The sequence below is a fragment of the Brachyhypopomus gauderio genome, chromosome 19 (genome assembly GCF_052324685.1).
Source record: "Brachyhypopomus gauderio isolate BG-103 chromosome 19, BGAUD_0.2, whole genome shotgun sequence".
Taxonomy (NCBI): Eukaryota; Metazoa; Chordata; class Actinopteri; order Gymnotiformes; family Hypopomidae; genus Brachyhypopomus; species Brachyhypopomus gauderio.
In genome coordinates this window covers 3910837-3933336 of record NC_135229.1, presented here as the reverse complement: position 1 = coordinate 3933336, position 22500 = coordinate 3910837, and the positions used below count along the sequence as shown (strand labels likewise).

Here is a 22500-nt window from a genome sequence, read left to right as displayed (position 1 = left end):
TGCGATTGTTTTAATGTACTATGGGAGACCAACAAAATGGAATCACAGGTGGACCTGGTCCAGAAAACACTGGAGTCAAACAGTAAAACAATTACAGCATTCTAAAAATACTAATTTTATAAAAAGAATCATACTGAATTATGGGCAACTGGCAGAGTAGAGTCTCTGATGCTGCCAGTAATGAGAGCAGAACCTGGATTAGCCCATGTGCCCCTATTGTCTCTCTCTCTATCTCTCTCCCCTTCTCTCTCTCTCTCTCTTTCCCCTTCTCTCTCTCTCTCTCTCTCCCCTTCTCTCTCTCTCTCTCTCTCCCCTTCTCTCTCTCTCTCTCTCTCTCCCCTTCTCTCTCTCTCTCTCTCTCCCCTTCTCTCTCTCTCTCTCTCTCCTCCCCTTCTCTCTCTCTCTCTCTCTCTCCCCTTCCTCTCTCTCCTCTCTCTCTCCCCTTCTCTCTCTCTCTCTCTCTCTCCCCTTCTCTCTCTCTCTCTCTCTCTCCCCTTCTCTCTCTTTCTCTCTCTCTCTCCCCTTCTCTCTCTCTCTCTCTCTCTCCCCTTCTCTCTCTCTCTCTCTCTCTCCCCTTCTCTCTCTTTCTCTGATTGGGAATCTTCCCTTTCTCTCCCAAACAGACACACACTCACACATTACTATGCAGATCATGGAGACTGGCTGCTTTTCTTGGGTAGCACAGTGGTCAGAAACCATACCTCCCTCTCTCCCTCTCCCTCCCTTTCTTCATCTCTCTCTCTCTCTCTCTCTCTCTCTCTCTCTCCCTCTCGTACAGTTACACTCACACACCACTGCATGCATGTTTCCGATGCCATCGCTTCTTAGTCAGGTGAGATTAGAAAAAAAAAAAACCTTAATCCTTATCATGTGCAATACAATCTCGCAGGCGCACAAACACCCTCACACAGTTCCTCAGCAGTTGAGGGCTCTAAGCTAATGAGACTTTTTGGCTTTGTTAATCTTTCTTTCAGAGAGTCTGGCCACTGCGCGCTGGAAGCGGCTGAATGTCACCGAATTTTAAAATAACCCCGCCGCTCCGGTCCCTAAGAGACAGGGACACAAGGACAGAGGGACAAAAGATCAGTAGCGAACCGTGACCATTAAACCTTGGCCTGCTCCCACCAACCCCCCCGAAAAAAAATTGTTTCCTTTCCTAATTAACTGCAATAAATAAATAAAAAAACTGAGACGACAGTACATCTTTAGAAACGCAATAAACAATAATATCTGTACTAGATAACTTCTTAAGCAAAATAAGGTTCCAACAAAATAAGGTTCACAGCTCCGTGTTCCTCGGGAGCGGAATATGTAAACAACGCGCATGAGGGCATCAGAGGAATGAATCGAAACTAGCTAGCGGTGGTACGCTAACGACAGCTAGCGTCGCCACAGCGGGCGGAAATTATCATACAGTTAAGCCCGCCCACTAAGAGGGAAGATATGATTGGTCAATTTTACTGGTATTGCGCTAAATTATAACTGCCAGGCCCTCTGTAAACGAACAGCGGGCATCACAGTGCTGATAGGGGGGAGACGCAGGCTCACAGGCTTCCACTTAACCCCTCACCTTCAAACACAGATTGAATACACGGTTGAATATTTTATTTGCTTATATTTTTGTAATTGTTTAGATGTCGATTGTCAAACTGTAAGTATATATAAAAAAAGGATAAATTATATATATTTATGTTTTAAGAATATTTTAGTCCCTCTGAGAGGGCGTAGAGGGCCCTGACGGTTCCCCACTGCAAAAAACACCCCCACACTTGCACACAGACAGGACTAGAAAGTGACCGTGTTGCTGCGTGCTGCACGGGGAGACGGGGACGGAGAGCGCGAGCCATTAACAAAAAAGAAAAACAGCCGAGCCCGCGGACAGAACGAGGTTAACCGAGCGAGTTCGCGCTTGCGCCATTTACTCGTCATCTCCGTGATTCCGGAGCTGGTCTCGGTGATGAAATAAAGCGCGCGGTGTCGCGGAACAATCCGAGGGTAATAAGCGCGCTCCGACGCCACGTCTGGGCGGGAGCGGCCTGCCGGCCCGTGCTCATTTTCACGACGCTCTGCTGTTGTCTATATTTCCAGCAGTAATGAGGTCGCCCTAATCAGAAGCGCAGGCTGACTCAGACTGCCCTGACTCTGCAACGTTGACATCATTACTCTCACCCTGACAGAGTAGCGAGAGAGAGAGAGAGAGAGACAGAGAGGACATGAAGGAAAGAGAGAGAGAGAGAGAGAGAGCAAAACATGGGGAGTCAGAGAGAGGAGATTCACAGCATCACACGCTGGAACTTGTTCATGCTTTCAGTCTCGATTTCTGTTTGTTGTTCTCAGTATCCATCTGTCATCTTTCTCACAGCCTCCATCTCCTCATACATCAGTCTATGTCCTCCACACATCAGACATTGCTCTCCATCCATCAGATGTTAGCTTCCATCCATCAGACACTGTCCTGCTATTGGTCTCTGTGGAAGACCAATATGTCGCCTCCATGCACCTCTGACATCACCATCTCTCTCCTTGTCTCTCCGTCCGGCCCGGGTTCTGCCTGTGAGTCATGTCCAAGCTACAATTTACCTTACAATTACAATCCGTGGCCCCTGCGTTGACAAGAGCTGTCAAGGAGCACTTTGTGTTTGGGGGGTGGGGGCGGGTAAGCCAGCACTCAGCCCCACAGCTGTGTGTGTGTGTTTGTTCTTCTCTAGTCTTCTTAAAATAAACAAGCATTAGCCCATTTGCTGTGTCACTTTTCATCATTACCAAATGCAAACGGGCAACGCGTTCCATGTTGTACAAGAGTGAGGGTCAAACGTGGGGAGCTCCTTCAGTTCTCAACAGGGAACAGGTGCGAGGAAGCGATCTCACACTGACTAATGGGATCGGGAAAGGCACGAGTGACGGATTTAGAGGGTGGGGATTTTGGTGAGGATGACATTGAACTGGAGCGCAAACCTCCGTTTTAGGATCTAGAGGGCAGTGCATTCTGGGTAAGAGATGTACTCACCGACAACTCCTGAGAGTTTCAAGGAAAGAAAAAAATAAACAGAAGAGAAGAAGGCAGAGAGAAAGAAACAGGAGAACCTTGAGTCTCGCAGTTCAAAAGCAGGAAGCTGAAAGATACATGAGCCGTCGTCTGCTTTTGATTGTCATTGTCATGTGACGGAGCCAGTAACAGAGGGTTCTCTGCTCAGAAGAAGTGCGCCATTATGAGTTATGATGAAGTAATTGAATTGGGAATAAATCTGTATCTAATGAATAGCAAAAGGTAAGCACTGAAAATACAAGACAGCTCCACTGGGAGCAGACGAATCAATGAAAGAAATAAGAACGATTTTAATGAGGATGGTAGCCACTGATGCAAATAAGGAACATGGATAACAAAACAGACAATAGATGAACATTTAGAACATTTGTAACCGAGAACATTTTGTCATCATACGCTGCTTCATCGGCTCCAGTCACAAGTTTCATTTAAAATATAAGTAATCTGTAGCCTGCATCTTCAGAGCCCCGAAGAGCAGCTGAGATAAAGAGAAGTCAATGTAGAAATGACTATCTTTCCAAAATCTCTTTCACTTCAAAACCTTTCCTCTGCGTCAACAAGCATGCAACCTAATCTCTGGACCAACGTGACCTGAAACTTTCTACAACAGAATACTGAGCCATTTTACTACCTGTTCGATTTCAACAATCAATTCAACTCCCTTTTTAATGATATTATGAAAACCTTACCAAAATAAAAGTCTCAGATTGTTGTGGGGGAAAAGGTCAAATTGCAGGAAAGAACATTTACAGCATGGTTTGCACTACACCACCAACATGAGGAAGAGGGTTTCATTCAGTATTCTGAAATGCAAATGATCATCACACCATAACAATAGTTTCCAAAAGAAGATGCTGACATGGCCCACTGATCGAAGGTCTACACCTCTACGAGGGATCCGATCTACCACACCTGATCGCAGCTGTTTGATCCGGCCTTGGCTGAGGGCGGGTTCCACCGGGAGGAAGTCCTTGAACCAGGAAATCTCCGGATCGGGAATACCGCTGGCGGCGCAGAGCATGGTGGCCGTGCGGGTTCGCTCCACCACCTTCAGCTGCGGCCCCATGTCTATGCTCGGAAAACCATTGGGCAACAGGTCCTCTGCGGATAAAGGCAACGAGAAGACATTGTTATGGGAAGATGAAGCATTTGTGGACAGGCCACACAGGACTCGTGTTGTGCTCTGTGTGCAGGTTAAAATATGGCTTTGTCATATTTTAAATATTGACCTTATCCTTCAGTGAAATGTGAACCTGAAAATGGAAGTAATAAATAATGGTCACCCTGAATTACACTTTTAACATAGTCATAGTCTTGTTTTTTTTAGGTAAACTGCTGCTTCTCCGGGGGATAAATAGATCATGGCAGATAATGTTTTGAAATTTGATCCAATCAAATTATTTGTTCAGTCACTTTGATTGACTGTTTATTGCAACTTATTTCTCAATTGTGTATAAATTAGCTTCCCACTTACAAAGTGAATATCAACACTTCTGTGCAACTTGAAGTGTTATTGGAAGAAAGGACGGTGCACCCACGCCCAGCGCCTCGTTACCGCTCACCGAGGCTTCAGTGGGCGGAACTCATTACCATACGTTATAAATAAAACAACCAGCCACTCATAGCACACAAAAAAAAAGATCAGAGGTAAACCAAGAAACAACATGCTTTGGCTCTTAAATGGAGAAGAATGGTGTGTAATTATGTACCTACATAATCACTATGCGCGGGTGCACCTCGGCGACGACTACGCCAATTACACATCGCACAGCGGGAGGGGAGGTGGGGTGGGGGGGGTGATGTGGGAGGGGCGCCGCGGCGAAGCTAATAATTATTTGTTAGGTTTAATTGAAAAGGCAGGAAAGACGCGGGAGTTGGAGTAAACATGTGGATGCGGGTCACTGTTCAGAAGTTGTCTGGGCTCGTGCTAAAAGGATAGGTAAATAGGGGGCAGATTCTGAACAACACACGACATTGTAGCCTACATATACGAGCAAACAGCATTGACTCCATATACAAGTGGTCCAATGCGCCTTTCAGATAATGTTTGATTAATGACAAACATAACAAATAAATAAACGTTAGTATAATAAAGGTTACTGTAAATATTGTAAATAAATGGTATATGTAAATTTCAAAAATGAGTAACAGTAAGTTTGAGTGTGTGTTTTAGTGAAATTTCAGGTAGATTTTGTGTCCAACTGGGGTATATGAAGAAGACAGTAGCGAACCGTGACCTTTAAACCTGGGCCCGCTACACCCCCCCCCCCCCCCCCCCCCCCCCCCCGAATTTTTTTTTTCCTTTCTTAATAAACTGCAATAAAGAAAAACTGAGACGACAGTACAGCTTTAAAAACGCAATAAACAATAATATCTGTACTAGTTAACGTCTTAAGCAAAATAAGTTTCCAAACAAAATAAGGTTCAAGCGGAATATGTAAACAACGCGCACGAGGACGTCAAAGGGATGAATCGAAACTAGCTAGCGGTGGTGCTAACGACAGCTAGCGTCGCCACAGCGGGCGGAAATTATCATACAGTTAAGCCCGCCCACTAAGAGAGAAGATATGATTGGTCAATTTTGCTCTCGTTTGAAACTGGTATTGCGCTGAATTATAACTGCCAGGCCCTCTGTAAACGAACAGCGGGCATCACAGTCCTGATAGGGGGAGACACAGGCTCACAGGCTTCCACTTAACCCCTCACCTTCCAACACAGATTGAATAGACACGGGTGAATAATTTATTTGCTTATATTTTTGTAATTGTTTAGATGTCGAATGTCAAACTGTAAGTAGATAAAATAAAATTGGATAATTATATATATATAATGCTTTAAGAATATTTTAGGCCCTCTGAGAGGGCGTAGAGGGCCCTGACGGTTCCCCACTGGAAGAAGAAACCTTGAAGAACCTCCTATGGTGACACAATATACAACCTACACAAATAAATGCGTAGGCCTACTGCAATAATGAATAACTTTAAACACAAAAGTCTTTCAAATGTATATACATCTTTATACGTGATCAAACTCACATGTGATCATACTTTTACATCAACTAGGTTTAAAAAATGTCATTTGGAGGACGCCTTCTTAATGAGGTTAACTTCTTTCAGTCGTAAAAGATCCACTTTTGAATGTAATACTCTGTGTGGAGCCTTGTGCTTGGCTAACAGTGCTAAACGCGGCTCTGCTGTCTCTGAATCACTGTTGGACGGGGAGATTATGTGGGATCGACAGGAGAGGGCGGATCTGTAGCAGGGAGGATGGGCATTTCCCCCGAGTCGAATTTCTGCTACACGCATCTGCTCCTGCAGCTGAGCACGAGACGGAGAGAAAAACGGAGAGACGGTGCAGTGTTGTCTACTGGTTTGGTTATGTAAGCATCTGTTTTTTTAATGACTCTCTGCCACAGAGACGCGTGTTTTAAGGTACAGTAACCGCGGAGAGTTAATTGGTCACCCTTTTGCTCCAAAACAAGATGTAAACAGCATCACAAATAAATTGCAGTCTGTCCAGACGCTTCCAAACATGGTGGAAGCAATTCACCGCAATTCTTTGGTTGCAGTGATAATTTTTAAAATGGTCGTTATAAAGACGCGCTGTGCAGCTGCGCTCCGTTTTGGACATCGGTGAGCAGCTGCTCGGTGAGCGGTACGACCGCTTAATGACGGCGAGCGCCGAGGCCAGGCTGACGAGAAAGGCCCGGAGGGTTCCCACCCCCCCCGGGGGTCAGTCTGAAAAGCGTCGGTTTACACAGGCAAAATCAGGGTTTGTATAGACGCCCGCGCGCAGACGTGCCAACGAAAGCGAGGCAAACATCCCATTTTCTGTTCAAACACACCCACAGGGGCTCGTGCGCACGCAGCTGACCCACGCGCAAACGCACACTGACAAACTTCCATCAAACATGGAAGGAGGCCGACTGAAAAGGCTTGAAAGAGGAAGAGCAGGAGTGAAATGTGGAGGTGATGGAAAAAAAAGGAGCCGGAGACTGACAGGGATTTGAAGAAGGGCAGGTGACACTTATAAGAGTTGAGGGAATGAGACAGTGGGTGAGTGAGAGAGGGAGAGAGAAAACGAAAGAGACAAGCAAAGGAAGATAAAATAAGACTGAGAGAAAGAGGGATTTCTGTCGACAATCCTGTATGTGGCACTGGATGTGAGATTGAATGCCACATTTCTCTTGTCTGCTGCAGTGCATGCTGGGAGATTTCTCTGCCACTGTCCTGTGACAGCAGAGGAGAATAATGAGACTCACTCAACTGATCACAACCATTCTCCGCTGTAGCCTTTTAATACACAGCATCACAGGCCCTAAGGCCATACCAGACAGAGTGAGACAGAGAGAAATGGAGAGGAAGAAACCCTCTTGGCCTAAAAAAGAAAGTGGGTTTTGCGTTCACTTGACCTTAAAGTGAACACAGCATTATGGTGCTGAGTGCTTGGGACTCCATGCCTCTGCATACATGCCGACACCGTGATGGATGTGTGTGTGTGTGTGTGTGTTGATCCATTAGCATGGAGAGAACTGCCACACTGAGAAGGAAGCCAGCAGGATGTGTGTGTCCCTGCGTTCACGTTAGCCAGACGCACCGTCTCCGTTCTTGCCAGGCAGGAGTGCTAAAAACGGCCAGGCACCCAGAGGAACGCCCGGTGACGGTGCAGCCCTTCGCCATGGCAACAGCCTGGGAGCCCGAGTCTCATTTTTCAGATGGTGAGGAAGGAGATAGGGAGCACAAATTCTCACATTCGTCTCTCTCTGTCTCTCTCTCTCTCTCTCTGCCTCCTTCTATCTATCTCTCGCTCTCTCCCACTGAGGGAAAAACAGATAAATGTACGATGAGTGGCTGTGATATCTGTAGGGAGAAGCTGAGTGGGTCACACTCCCGAGTACCCCATGCCCCTCCCCTCTCCGCCCCTCACCCCTCCAAACCCCACCCCCTCACCTCCAATCTCCACCCCCACCCCTCTTCTTGCCCCACCCCCATCACAGAACAATGGCTTTTTAAACACCCCCAGGCGCAGCTCAAGAGGCACATATTGGCTAACGCGAGCCGTCCTCTCGAGCAGGTCGGCAGCTGTGGGCTGATTGGGCCGCCATAATAGGGCTGGTTAATAGACTGGCATCTGACCAGTAAGGGGCTCAGTGACTCAGTGTGCTCTGGGGAGCTGCTAGCAGCCCCGTGCACCTGTGTCCACTGGGACACCCGGAGCTGCGTCACCTGCTAGTAATGCAAATACATGATGAATGACATTTTTTATATTAATGTGTGTTGGCAACACACCTCACTGGCTGAAAAAAGACCCATGTATTTGTATTTTACATTTGATAACCATAATTAAATGTGTTGCATTGAAATATCTGAAATAGCACAAAAATGTTTCCCTGGAAAATTATTTTCCCTGGAATTTTGTAAAGAAAAGTCTGTATTGTTTTCATAAATGTAAAGTGATTCCAAGTATTGGAATCTAATTCTAACGCAAACTCTGCCCAGATCCATCATAACAGCGCTGGAAGGGAATAGCATCCATGCTGTTTGTGGATCCTATTTGTAAAGAAGTGGGGGGAAAAAATGTAACACGAAAACATCACATCACTTAATTTTACCACAGATCAGTGAAACCATTCTGCCGAAACGGTGCTTCATAAACGCAGCTTTCAGCTCTCTGACCGAATGTCAGAGCAATGAATTGCTGCTAAATCCTGCCAAAAGGTGTCAGGACACCCAACTGCCAGTTGAGCTCTCTGTAGCACAACAACCCTATAGGGTCAGTGGAGAGGATGGAAGCTGTGAGGTAAAGGGTTTTCCCGTCCCGACGTTGATCACCCCCCCCCCCCCCCCCAACCATACACCCTCCTCCTCATATTCCCTTGCTTCTCCTCTGATGTGAGCAGTAACCGTAAACACATCCCTGTCTGCGAGATTAGATCCGTCGCACATAATCCATCCCAAACAAACCACACACACACCCAATCATGCATACACACACACACACACACACACACACACACAGGCAGTTTACATTTAAATTTGCCAAGGCGCGGGGGGGAGGGGGGGGGGGAATAGGGGCTGAACTGGAATGGGGAGGCATTTGTTTGTGCAGCTGTAAGGCAGGAGCTGAAGAGTCATGTGGGAGGCTTTCACCCGGGCTCCTTGCCTTATGGTGCTTCTGAACCCTGCCAAATCCTTCCATATCTCTCTCTCACTCTCTCTCTTCCTCCATCACTTTCTCCCCCTCTTTCTCTAGACCTTGCTTGCTGTGCACATCCATCCTGCCCCCTCCCCCCCCCCCTCCTCCTCCCCTCATGTCTCAAAGTGTGAATAAGTTTCCAGCTCAGTGAGAATTAAGGCCTGATTTCGCTAACGTGAAATCACACGTGTACACAAACATCTTCGACGGGCGCACAGACACATGTGCACATCTGTAAACCTGTAACGACTCGACCAGCTCGTTTCACCGCGACCAGGAAATGACGTCAAGCGCGGTGTTGCGCTTCCCGTTGTCTTCCTGGCGATGAAAGGGTCCGTCGGCTGGCGACAAACGGTGACAGACAGCGCTGCTACTCACCAGCTATAAATACGCCGTGAGTTCCAATCTGACGCACTTCATTACCAGACTAACAAATTCATTACTGCCTTCACCTCGCCGCTCGCGCTCAGCCCTGCGTTCCCTGTGCCAGCGTTTGCAGCGCAAGCTCATTAACAAAGAGGAAACTCACGACTGTCGCTCCCAACACGCCACGGGACCATGACTCCCTCGTCTGTTTCTGCGTGTCAAAAGGTGCAATCCGTTGGCGACGGAGAGCGGCGCTGCAATCATACTAGGAGAGGGGAGGGGGAGGGGCAATCGGGGCCCCGCAATTCCAGTTGGGCCCTTTCGATTGGGGTTTACATAATTCACGAATAGATCCTTTACCTTAACAGGATCCCTCACCAGCTAGCCTATACGTGATGCAGGTCACTCATCCTTTCATTCTTTATTGTCTCTTATTCATATTGTGTCTCAGGCAAACGATTCGTAAACGGATCTTTCAACCATGATATACAAATGTGCTAAGAGAAGGTGCAAGATGGATTCATTAGGACCTAACTGTGACCAAAGTGGCTGCGCCTGCCACAAAAGCAGGGTAAATGTGCACGGAACCCGCGAGCGGTGGCGGAGTTAGCCAAGAGTGTCGGAGGAGTGCAGAGATGAGAGAAGGCTTTGCGTAGGGTGACTCGTGGAAAGCATTTAATAAGGCGGCATTGTCAGAGAGAAGGCGAATGATTAGCTAGTAGTTTTATCAAAGAGACAACATGGCACACAACAGCAGCTTTGCAAAGAAACCAGGGACCATGGCTTTGTAGGGAAATTTACTAAAAGTGAGGGATCACCAGGTGAGAGTTGTGGGAAACGAATGCGAGTCACGTAAGATTTTGCTTAGAGCGACATCTTTATGACATCCATCCAGCTCTCCGAAACCTTGGAGAGTGGGTAGATGAAGATCCCAGTTGTAAATTACGTGCTGGGGCAGGGACACCGGAGCATATTTAATCAGCACGTGAGGTTATTTTGTTGCGGGGGACATAATAAGGCTCTTAGCTCCCTAGCTTGTTTGTTCAATAATAAGTGTATAGAGGTTAACTCATTGCCCAGTACGGATACGAATAGAGCGATTAGGTTTGTTCGCAGCGTAGGGGAGTGTGAGGATATAAAAATCTAAAGATGTGTTGAAGCTCAAGGTTGAGAAACTGGTAGTGGATGTAGGTCAAAAAAAAAAAATCTACAGGTCGCAGAGCATGTTGCTATAACTACGCTGTTGTAGCTTTAACAACGACAGTACAACAGCAAGCTAAGTTTATTTTATAGAGGTGAAAATTCCATTTGTGGATTCAACGGATGAAGCATTCGAAAGGGGGGAAAAAGTACTTGGTGGCTGACGGACGAAGGTGGCAGACGCATACAAGACCAGTAGAGATAGGTGCTAGGGGATTTGGAGCTAGGTCTGCCACATTCCTGCTTGTGGGATTTGGTTTAAGAGGTTGTAAGCAAAGGATAGCGGTAAAGGAGTTATCTGAAGTAGCTGAAAGGGCTAGTCTGAGCTTGTGGATGAGGAGAGCGCAGGGTTTTTTTTTTTAGGAAATGCGTTATAAAAACGGAATGGCTGAAATATTTGGTGTTTCAGTCAAGTGGACTACCTGGGCAGGTGAGTGGGGTGTTGCATCATGTCTTGGGCGGCAGATCTAGATGGAGCTAGCGGCACTGAGCATGTGTTAATAGTGCCAGTGGGGCTGGGTACGGCCTTAATCACCAGGGACACCAGTATGGATCTGCTGTGTGGAAGAATGTTTTGGTGGTAGGGCAAAAAAAATCCATTTAGAACTGGCAGGACTCAGTACGAATTAATGGTGCCAGTGGAGCTGGGTACGACCTTAGTCACTGGCAGGTCAAAATGGATTTAAAGGGGTTAGGAATTGATATGCCGCACAGGGGCTGCCCAGTGGGTAAATATATATGGAGATTTATTCAGGCCGTGTTCTTGGTGCGGTGTGTAAAGCCCATATGGATGTGCAGGCTCTTAGCACGCATTAACGGTGTCACTAACGCTGGGTACAGGCTTGGTCACCAGGGAGGCCCATGTGGGTTCACATCTAATAAGGTTTTTGTGTGATGGAAGAACTATGTGGATGAAGTGGTAAGCATATTTTTCACAAAAAAATATGTTTTGCTGTTTTTTGTTTTTGTCTGTCAGAGCTTTTTTTTGGGGGGGAGGGGGGCGTATCACGTATAATCAGCCACATATTATCAAAAGTAATTTCTAAGTTTAAAAGCTAAATCAGATATTTTGGAACAGGCAGTGTGACTGAATGAGCAGAAGTGTAGCAGATTGCCAGACTAAGCACTTTCCCCAAAATGATGGTTGAGCCACAGCCTGGGGGGGGGGGGGGGGGGTTAGTTCAACTGGTTCATTTTACCCCGGCATGTTTACACGAAAGCAAGTCAAATATTTGCTGTTTAAATCAGTGATGCGTCCCAATATGAAAAACATCATACTAACACTGACATTATATATTTCATATTTTGGATGTAGCATAACAGCAGTATAATTACAAAAGAAAAATTACTAGAGGCTCCACACCCGTGGGGAGCAAAACGTCATATTTCTCAGAAACCTCGAGTGATTGAATAATTGCTGTACGTTTCTAGTGGTGATTACTGCCAGGTAGGCCTAATTTATGTTCAGGTCAGATCTCTGCACATGATTAGTGATAGTCGTGCACTTGCAGTCCTTGTTCTGGGTTCACTCTTGTGGGTTTGAATATAATTTTCCGTACATACATTATGTGTCATCTTAGTGTCGTCGGTTACAAAGTTTACGATTTTACAGATATTCAGAACATTGTTATGTGTTTGTCATGTTTACTGGTAAGAGAGTGTTGAATCTGAAAGTAAAAAACAATGTGTAGATGTTCCTCAAAGGAGGAAAAGTGTTAAAACCGTTTCTTAGTCTTAAATCGTCTTAAACATGTCAGCTTCTTAATCCCACAGACTTGGCAAACCATCTTCAAGATTCAGAACCGTGGACAAATTTTATTTCATGAACATCCATAAAAACATCAGAATGGGGGATTTTATCATTAATCATTGTTTTCGGAACTACACTTTAAAATCTGGTTAATACAATAGTTTTCTCAGGTGGCTCAAATGACCCTGTCAGCTGGAACAGAGGGCAAGCTGAATAACACCACCACTTTTCTGGGGGACCTCATGTTTTGTTATCCGTGTGATTTAGCTTTGCTGTTAGCATTTCATTTGATCACACAGATCCTGAACGTATGTGGTGAGTATTACTATTATTCCTGCCTCACATTCCTGCCTTGACTGTAGTCCACATCTCTCCCTACTGGTGGCAGCTGTGGAGATGATAAGCAGAACACAAAAGGGAAAAGAAAAATGCGAACTGTTGGCTGAATTAAAGGAGGCATCCTAAGTGGGTTCTAAACTGGACACTTCATTCAAAAGACAGGAACGTAATGGCTGTTCAACATGCCAGAGACAGGAATTTGGCACAACCATTGACTGAATAAAAACAGGAAGTTAACAAATGTATAAATGGCAAATAACAGTGACTAACTGATGGGTACTGTATTAAAAGATGTAGAGAGAGAGAGATTAAAAGGGGAGATATTAAAAATTGAAACAGAATGTTTTGGACAGAGGACCTTCATCAGTTGTGCAAGCAAAGTGCTGATGAAGATGATGAAGGATCTCTGTCTGAAACATCGTGCTGCTTACTTCACTGCGCACGCACGTGTGTGTGTGTGTGTGTGTGTGTGTGTGTGTGTGTGTGTGTGTGTGTGTGTGTGCGCGTGTGTGTCTATGAGAGGTCCTACGGATTTCTTTTTGCACCAAGGCCCAGAAGATCCTTCTTGAGCCAGTGGTTTAACACTTTACTTTTAAAATGAACCAAAGTGAAGGCCCCTCAGAACAAAGCCAAGACCATAAAGTGTAGGCAGTATCCAAGTATCAGACATAAAGACCTGGATGGAAGACATCTAGCCTGTGTGTGTGTGTGTGTGTGTGTGTGTGTGTGTGTGTGTCCAGTTCATTTAACAGGACAGTAGCTTTCAGTATTCTTTTTCAGCATTTCAGTACATAAAACAGTATTCTCTCTCTCTCTCTCTCTCTCTCTCTCTCTCTCTCTCTCTCTCTCGTGATGCAGTGCGTTCAGTTTGACCCTCCTTGTTTATGGACTCCTATTCTGCATTCTGTCCTTCAAAAATGACTCAACATTTATAATTTGCCATATCTACACGCTCAAGAGAGCAGCTTCCTTATTCACTGAGGTGTAATAACTAACTCTAAAATGACTATATATGACAACAGTGGTGGACATATGATGGTATTGGAGAGCTTGCTCTTACCTCTGATGATTGACAGCTTGGAGGTGACAGTTATTTCGCCCACGCTGTTCCGAGCGACACATTCGTAAGAGTTCTCATCGCGGGGAGCTCTGAGTGGTTGGATGCGAAGGACGGCCCCCGCCCCCTCATCGAACTCTATAGTCTGGACCAATCAGAGCAGAGGAGGTTTGTTCACCAATAGCTGAAGTAATGAAAGAGATGCTGATGAATTATTATGCTAATAATAGAAAGTCATTAGCGACACTGCCTGTGCCTCAACTTAAAATAGATTTGATCATGTTTTAAATTAAAATATTTATACGGCAGCACATATTGTAGCATAAATGAACATAAATTAACATATCATTAACAGAGATTTCAACAAATGTGAATTATTGCCAGCTGCCATCAGAACGTCACTTTTTTAAAAAATGACAATGACATTGATGCACACAAGCAGAGACTTCTGATTTCTAAAAGATATCTCCACTTGACATAGCACTCACATCAATTTATTTCACTGCGAAACCAATCCATTTAAATCACTGTCACACGTGGTGGGAATGTATCCCACGGTTTCAGTTTGTCACTGTTGCTTCATTCATGTTTGCGTTTGAGAAATTCGCAGCACAGCCGTTTCATCGTTGCTGTGGGCCTAATAGTGGGAGGACTGTTCACGTGTTTTACTAGCGCTTTAATTGCGCTCTGTGTCTCGCACCGGCGTGGAAGACGCTCTCGTCTACTTTTGTGGCCCGCAGTTGACTGGTTGGCATGAAAAGAGCAAGAATCGAGTAGAATTTGCTGCAATACATAATGAATATATGTGAACATCAAACAAAAAAGGGGTTAGATATATATAAATAACATAAAATATTTATTTTACATGACAGTTATATATTCTATTATAGCTATAGCTACAGGACTTAGCTATACAGTGTTTTGGGTTTTTTTTAAGTTATACTGGGGTAACTGACAAAACGTAGCTAATTATGGTATTAGTTAAATTTAAAGGAAATAAATTCTTGATTGTCTTTGCCAGAGGAATGCATAAAAAAATAAGTATGCGTGCATGGCGGATACACTCCCAGATTTGCATGCGTAATCGGATTATACTACGCATAATGACAAAGTGTTCAATATTGTATATGAAGAGAGTGAGGGGTCATATAAGATGTGCTTAAGAAGTGCAAAAGAGCATCTCAGCTTCTGTTTCAACCCTTTGCAATCATTAAAGATTCATAGAATATGAGGTTCAGCTCGCAGACGAAGACAGGAAACGCAGGAGCAGGGGAGACGACCTTTGACCCCGTCAGGTGGCTCTTTCCATCCAAACACAGCCCTGCGGAGGTCGCAAAGCTTCTAGTGCACCGCCGCAAAAAATCCCCTCGCAAAACGATAACGGACCCATCCTTACTCCAGAATTTAACGTTGGGTTCCTGTCGTTTTTTTACCCAGAAAGGAAGTTATTTGGAGCAGAGCACCCAATTGGGAATGAAATGGTTGCCAGGTAATGATGTCATCCATGTTCATAACACACATGACTGTAACTGCTGCCGCACCCTGCGTATGTGTGTGTGTGTTTGTGTGTGTGTGTGTGTGTGTGTGTGTGTGTGTGTATGTGTGCATCTTTGTCTCACCTCTATCCTCTGAGAGTTGACCTTTTTGCCCTTTTTGTTCCAGTTGACCTGAGGTTTAGGGTCTCCCGTGGCTTGGCACACGAACGACACCACGCCCCCCGACACACCCGTCTGATCTGTGGGCCTCTTAATAAATGTGGGCTCCGCTAAAGAAGGGGGAGGGGCACAAAGATGATGACACTGAAGGCAGAACATACAACACACATTTACACAACACACATTTACGGCATTTGGCACACAGGTCCCACACTACTGATCACTGTAGCTACGGCTAGCAAATCACATTGTTGATACTGCCTCATAGGAAATTTTCCAAGGCTATAAATACAGCCCATTAAAAAAAACTTGTGACGAAGGAGCTGTTTAAAGAATGTACTAAATGTACTAATGTGCTAAAATGTACTATGAGCATTTGACTACACATCCATTCTATCTACTGATAACTGAAACGTGTGCACCACACTTTGTCACAATAGAAATCTCATAGCCGCTTAAACACACGTGAGGCAGACGGCAGAGGGCTGTCAGAGGCCGTAGAATACTATAATGAAATAAAAGGCCAATAACTCAGGGCACACAAAAGGCCCGGGCTCATGTGAGTGGCACTCTTCTGCCGATTTAGAGCTCGTCTGTCACCATGCCGACAGGAAGCAATAAATATTACAAGGCTGTAATTCTGTGGCTGAATTTAATAAGGCATGGCTAGGCCAGTTACACATACCCCCACCCACCCCACTAGACTCCGGATGCAAAGTGGATCGAATTCCCCTCGGACACCCGACTGTGCAGTGCTGAGGATAGCGGGGGAGGGGGTGTGGTCGTGCAGCTCTGACACACAGGAGGCCGCCCGTAGCCATAGATACAGCCGTTCCGAGCAAAGGATCATCGCCGCGGTGTCCCGTTGCCATAGCGGCTGGGCAAACAGAGCCGGGGATGATCGGGGCTCCGCCTCCCCAACCTGACGACGGGCTCGGGATTCATCCGCCGGCGCTAAACTAGGACGGGCCCTCGCCATGGCAACAGGAGCCCGCACCTCACCTCTACACCCTCCCCTCCCCCCCTTTCCCTTCAATTCATTCGCAGGTGAGCATATTCGTGTTTACGGCTGAGATGAAGGGAACAAACCTGTCAGGGCAGAGACAGGCAGACAGACAGACAGACAGATACACTCAGACTCATACAGTCCAGCAAAGCCACAGCTCAAAAGGACCGTAAGTATTTAATAGGTTCATATTCCAATAATGATCCCTTAGAAGTAAAGACGGACAAGAGGCAATATAGAATAGGAGATTAAGACAAAGGAGGAGAGAGAGAGAGAGAGAAAGAGAGAGAGAGAGTATGTGTGTGTACACGCGATATATATGGGCTTGAGAGAAAAATAGAGGGATGCTGAAAGACAGAGAAATAAGCAGGAGAATAAGAATGTGAGGAATATGGCCGACTAAAGTCGTCCCAAGCTGGGGGGGGGGGACCGTGTGAGGAAGAGCAGGTGAACACGGAAGAGAGACGTGACCAGGGGTGTGGTCTCCCCTAACCTGCCGCCTGCAGCCCCCACAGGTTTGTTTACTTCATATCTCACAGTATATTCCCAAAACTCTGGGACATCCTTTAGCGTTACTCAAAGTCCCCTGCTAACAGGAGGCTTCATAGCCAGCCCTCTCCGCAGGGAGCCACACCGCTGATGTAACCTACACACGCTCACACACACACACACACACACACACACACACACACACACACACACACACACACACACACACACTACCCCACAAGCTCTGCACACACACATATGCACAACCGAAAAAAATAAATGCTGTACCACAGTGCACAAATATACATTTACACACATACACGGACCTGGACACACAAGCACACACACACACACACACACACACACACACACACACACACACACACACACACACACACACACACACACACACACACACACACAGCGTTCCATATAACCTAGAACATACACATACACTGACAGATATAGACATATACTCCAACACCCATAAACATTCACAAACGTACACATTCGTTCAGCCCCTCACAGACCACACACACACACACACACACACACACACATACACGGTTTGACAAAGCTATTTAATCACGGAGAACAAAGGGAGACGTCAGTGGCAGCCTTGAAGAGCAAGCCCCATGCATCGTCTACACCAATGATGTCACGCACTCCGGCGTGAGCAGAACACACCATCCCCATGACAACTGCCATCAAAGACCAATCAAGGAAGAGGAATGTCTCCAGGAGTGTAATCACCCTGCGTGCACCTGACGACTGGGCGTGACAAGATGATCAGCAGTGATCAGGTGACCAGGAACGATGACCAAAGGGTAGCTGTGAAACATCCCATAATCCCACAATCAACATCCCATAATCAGCTGGTAATGTGCACCATAGTAACCATGGATGTTCTGCTTTTCTGCATTCAACCATCGGGTGACCTGTAAAACCGTCAAACGTGTAAAGTGTGATGTCATCGGCCTCGACGTCTCCGTTAACGACAAACGTAGGCGGGGCCTGGTGAGTGGAGTGGGCGTGGACGTACTCAGGGCGTGGCAGGTGGCGGGGATCGACGAGAGCAGGAGGGCCAGCAGGAGCGGCCTGGTCCGAGGTGCCGCGTGCCGACCAGCAGGGGGCGCTCCTCTGCAGGGAGCCATGACGGAGGGGGGAGGGGGTCGTCACGCACTGTCGTCCGGACACTGTGGAGGAAGGAGGAGAGGGGGGCAATGTTAGCTGGAGTTAACGCTCAAAACACGCATCGCTAAATGAACTTAACGGGGGAGGACAACGGGTACAAAAGGCTGGGGCTGGAAACAAAAGGAAAGGCTCGTGGCAAAGTTCGGCTTTCTCGCCAGGGTTGGCACGCCATTTAGACGTGGCACCGAGTCTTGGGGGCCCCTAGGTCACATTAATGTGCGGCGTGTGCTAGAAACTGTCCGCACTGCTCCATTACTCTGGGCTTCTTAGGAGACTCGGGAGAAAAATCTGACATTTTTGCTTACAGGAACATTGTAAAAGCTTAAACACCAGAGATTAGTGTTGCTCATGGTGCCATAACAAATTATTGACTTTCATGGGCAATTTCAGTACAAAGTACAACATTTAGTAAAGTCAACAATAGTTCTGTGTGAAAATCATCGCTGTTACCAAAGATATTTCATAGCGCCGTGTTTAAATACGATGCCCGAGGAGCCATTTCACAACAGACGCCAACAGACGAGATCCTATCAGACATTTTGGATCCCCTTGCAATTGCCGATAAAACTTTCTGTAAATTATGCAAATAGGCCATGGCTCTGAAAAGAAGACAACTAGGTTAATTAGTGGGATTCCCACAGTCTGAAATGACATGGGGTAACAGACTCTCAGTGATGGGTAACTGTAGGGGACCATCTCAAACTGTAGGGTTCAATTTCAGTACATGCTGTTAAAGGCACAAATTCCAAAATCAACCATCTGTGATAACTTGGAGGGGTGGAGCCAGCAAGACACACCTCCAAGTGTGGGCTGGCCAATAACAACTCTTGTATGTGGAGACATGTCTATTGGAGGAGAGTATATTTTTCCCAAAATGGCAGTGCTTTGGAAGGATGGAATATATGGGTTCTCCTGTAACATACACATGTATTAAATATACTGCATCTATACTTACTACACTGTAGTACTGCCAAGCAAAGCAGGTATTGTTTTTTGTTATTATAAATATCTTATGAATTCGCCAAAGAACTGCTTACTAACACAATTCTAATGAACAGTGCACTCTGAGGCGACTCTATGGCTAAGTGCTCTGGACCACTTCAGCAGACGTATAAAGCGCAGTGGCATTAATCTGTAGCTCTCATGCTCCTGCTCGACTATAACGAGGTATAGATTTTTGTTTTTGGTCTTACAAGGGCTTCATCAATTATTGAAAAACCACCCAAGAAGCGTTTGTTTTACAGGCCGGGTCTTTGCGTTAAGTGCGGCGAACACTCGAGTCTGTCCAGACCTGGAGCGGTGGGTGTCTTTTTTTTGTTTGTTTGTTTGTTTATATTTTTTAACCATTGGATGAAGCTTCATCTATCGGGCGCTGTGCTCCAGAACCTTCCGGGATCACGGTCAATATCTGCATGAGTAGAATCGATGTCTGGATCCCCAGGTGGGTGCAGGTGCAAGGGACAACGTGGCTGCATCCAACATTGCGCCGACCCACGATTACACAGAACCGCTTTCATTTATTATTTTTTTCATTTCAGCCCATGGCGAGTTCTGTTCCAATTACAATGCCGACAAAGAGAGAGAGAGAGAGAGAGAGAGAGAGAGAGAGAGAGAGAGGGAGAGAGAGAGGTGGCACTGGTACACTCCTGACTCTGGGAGACAGAGGGATATAGGCAGACTGATATTTTAACAGGCCTCTAATCATAGGTCAGGGCTCTCCGCATCCGTATAATATTCTAAACCAGGAGCCAGTGTCCATTACTAGGGTCAAGAAAATCGACTTGTAATTGATTTTTACCAGAACACATTCCTGTGAGCCATGTCTTCTTTTTCACATGAGGAAGTGACAGGGCGTGGAACAGGAAAGCCGTCAGACAGTCACGAATAGCAGCAGCGACGGTCCCGCTCCCCCTAATCTGCCCCGTGTGCGGGGTCTGCCGAGCCAACGTGGCCGTTCCCCGTCCAGGCCCGAACGCGGTGGAGCGGGACCTCAGCGGACGGGCGCGTGAGGCATCCTTACAGGGTCCACCATACGTTTCTACACCTCTACACTGGTTTAGCTGTGCTAATGAACAGTTATGCGCAAAAGCTGTCTTGAATTGATTCATTAGCAGCATGGCAGGAATGTTTGGGTGAACCAGGTGCTCATTTCCTTGGCAGTGGCAGTAATAATAGTCCTCTGGTGTTACAAGGACAAAAGGGAACCCTTCTGTGTGTAATTGTGGAAACACAAATCGCCCCCTTCTGTTGATTCATCAGAAGAAAATTTTTAAATGAGCAGAGGCGTTTTTCATCAAGAATGCTAAATTCACACACGCTCTCTCACACACACGTGTACATCCATACATACACATCGTCTGCCTACTAAAAGCACCCATAACTCCTTCTTTTTCCTTTTCATATATGCCGTCACTCCAAGAGTGTCACTCAATCCCTAGTGATTATTACAGCTGGCTCATATTACACACAAGTGAAGCTGACTTTGAGATTTGAATCTGCCTCTGAACTACAGAAGAAATCATCATTGGTACTGGATACACACACACACACACACACATGCAATATGTACAATGCAAAATACATGCAAATAGACATCTAAAAACATACCAATAAATAAAATACAGGAGATACTGACCACTCTGTCTCTTTAGGCTCTTCTCAGCTTCATATCCTGGTTATGATAATCCTTAGCACTGTAATCTGGTACGCCTAAAAACAGGAAACGAGAGATTACTGAAATTATGTCATAAGAGGAACTGCAGTGCCGAGCACCGTAAATAAAGCACGACAAAATCCCTTTATTTTCTGTACACTCCGCGTCCTGATCTGATTCACGTAAAGACTTGTTCAGTGTCCACTTTTTTTGTACTTGGGGCCTGTAAACAGGCAGGTCAGCAAATTGGAGCCGTGCTGAGACAGAACAGATGCTGCTGCTCTTCTGTAATCACGAACATTTCAGCGAGCAAACTCCCCTGCGCAAATGTAATTAAACGCATAAAAACGCACAGCGCCCATCTGCGGCACCCTCACCGGGTACCATCCAAAAGGACTTTAGGGAAACTGTCAGAGAGGTGCTGGAATGCATCTAGGTGTCTGAACCCCCCCCCCACACACACACACACACACACTCACACACACCCCACCAAGAACTGTTATTCATCTTTGGTGCATTGAGGCGTGTCTAGTCTCTCTGTTGCCTTGTCAACCACATCTCTTTCCCCTCTCCTCTCCCTTGTCTCTTTCTCTCTCTCTCTCCCTCTCTCTTTCAATCCCCCTCTTCTTCATGAGCCTGTCCACGGAGCACAGTCCTCCGTCCTCGGGGGGGTGGGTGGCGTGATCTCCATGACAACCATGCTGAAATCCAGCCAGCCGCTGCAATTTCCCATGCCAAGGTCGCACGCGACTTTTAAGTCCCGTCTGAGGGCAACAGGACCAAACTGGCCGCGGGGGGGGGGGGGGGGGGGGGGGCCTTGTGAATCGGCGTGAGGAGGCGGTTTTACAGGCGGCGTATCTGTAACAGTTAGACGCACGATTCAGAGGGAGCTTATGGAAATGGACCCGATCTGCTGCTAGCAGTAGCGGAGGCGCGCGGGGCCGGCGTGAGCGCGGAATGAGGGAAGCCCGCTGTCGTGGAGGACGGCCGGGGGCTACGCAGGCGTCCCCCAGGCGTCTACGCAGCCTCCCGAGCGACAGGCCGTGAACTCTTTTACCGACAGCCCGACGGCTGATGGCTGCCGAAGGTCACCGCGAAACCAACGGAGCAACAAGCTCAAGGTGACTGGAGACAGACCGGGGAGGCCGCTGGAAGGCAAAGTCGCTCGGAGTGGTGGGCCGTGGTATGTCGCGGGGGGGACGGACGTCGTTAAACGGAGCTCGCTGCCGTGCAGATGTGGACAAAAATGCCACTGTTTAACAGCTGAGAACAACAGTGTTGATTCAACAAACAGCATGACCTCCCCCAGAGCAGAGCAAATGGTTCACCCACACTCACTCCGGCAGGCCTGAGGTTTTATTCCCCCTTTTCCTTTATGCACTATATGCAAATCATAGCATTAGGTGTGTTGATAGGACAGGTAGGCCACTGCATATCCTGTTTAATGAGACGTGTTTGATCTTTGTTCGCACAACAACATCCTGACGCACAGTCCGACACGTGCCCCAGTAGACAACTGGAAGTCAGCCAAGATTTATAAAAAGATTTAT

At 46.6% G+C, this 22500-nt stretch overlaps 1 protein-coding gene across 4 annotated transcripts in view; it reads right to left on the bottom strand.

Annotated features, from left to right (window-relative positions):
* Positions 1-22500, bottom strand: part of ptprsb (protein tyrosine phosphatase receptor type Sb) — a 79394-nt gene that overhangs the window by 44996 nt on the left and 11898 nt on the right. For all 4 annotated transcript variants that reach the window (XM_076981214.1, XM_076981215.1, XM_076981216.1 and 1 more), the window contains exons 2-6: positions 20933-21006; positions 18146-18299; positions 15573-15718; positions 13957-14098; positions 3959-4147 (exon numbers count right to left, since the gene is read on the bottom strand). In XM_076981214.1, coding sequence (XP_076837329.1) covers positions 3959-4147; positions 13957-14098; positions 15573-15718; positions 18146-18257 — 589 coding nt within the window. In that variant the 5' untranslated portion in view covers positions 18258-18299; positions 20933-21006. The remainder of the gene's footprint in view (positions 1-3958; positions 4148-13956; positions 14099-15572; positions 15719-18145; positions 18300-20932; positions 21007-22500) is intronic.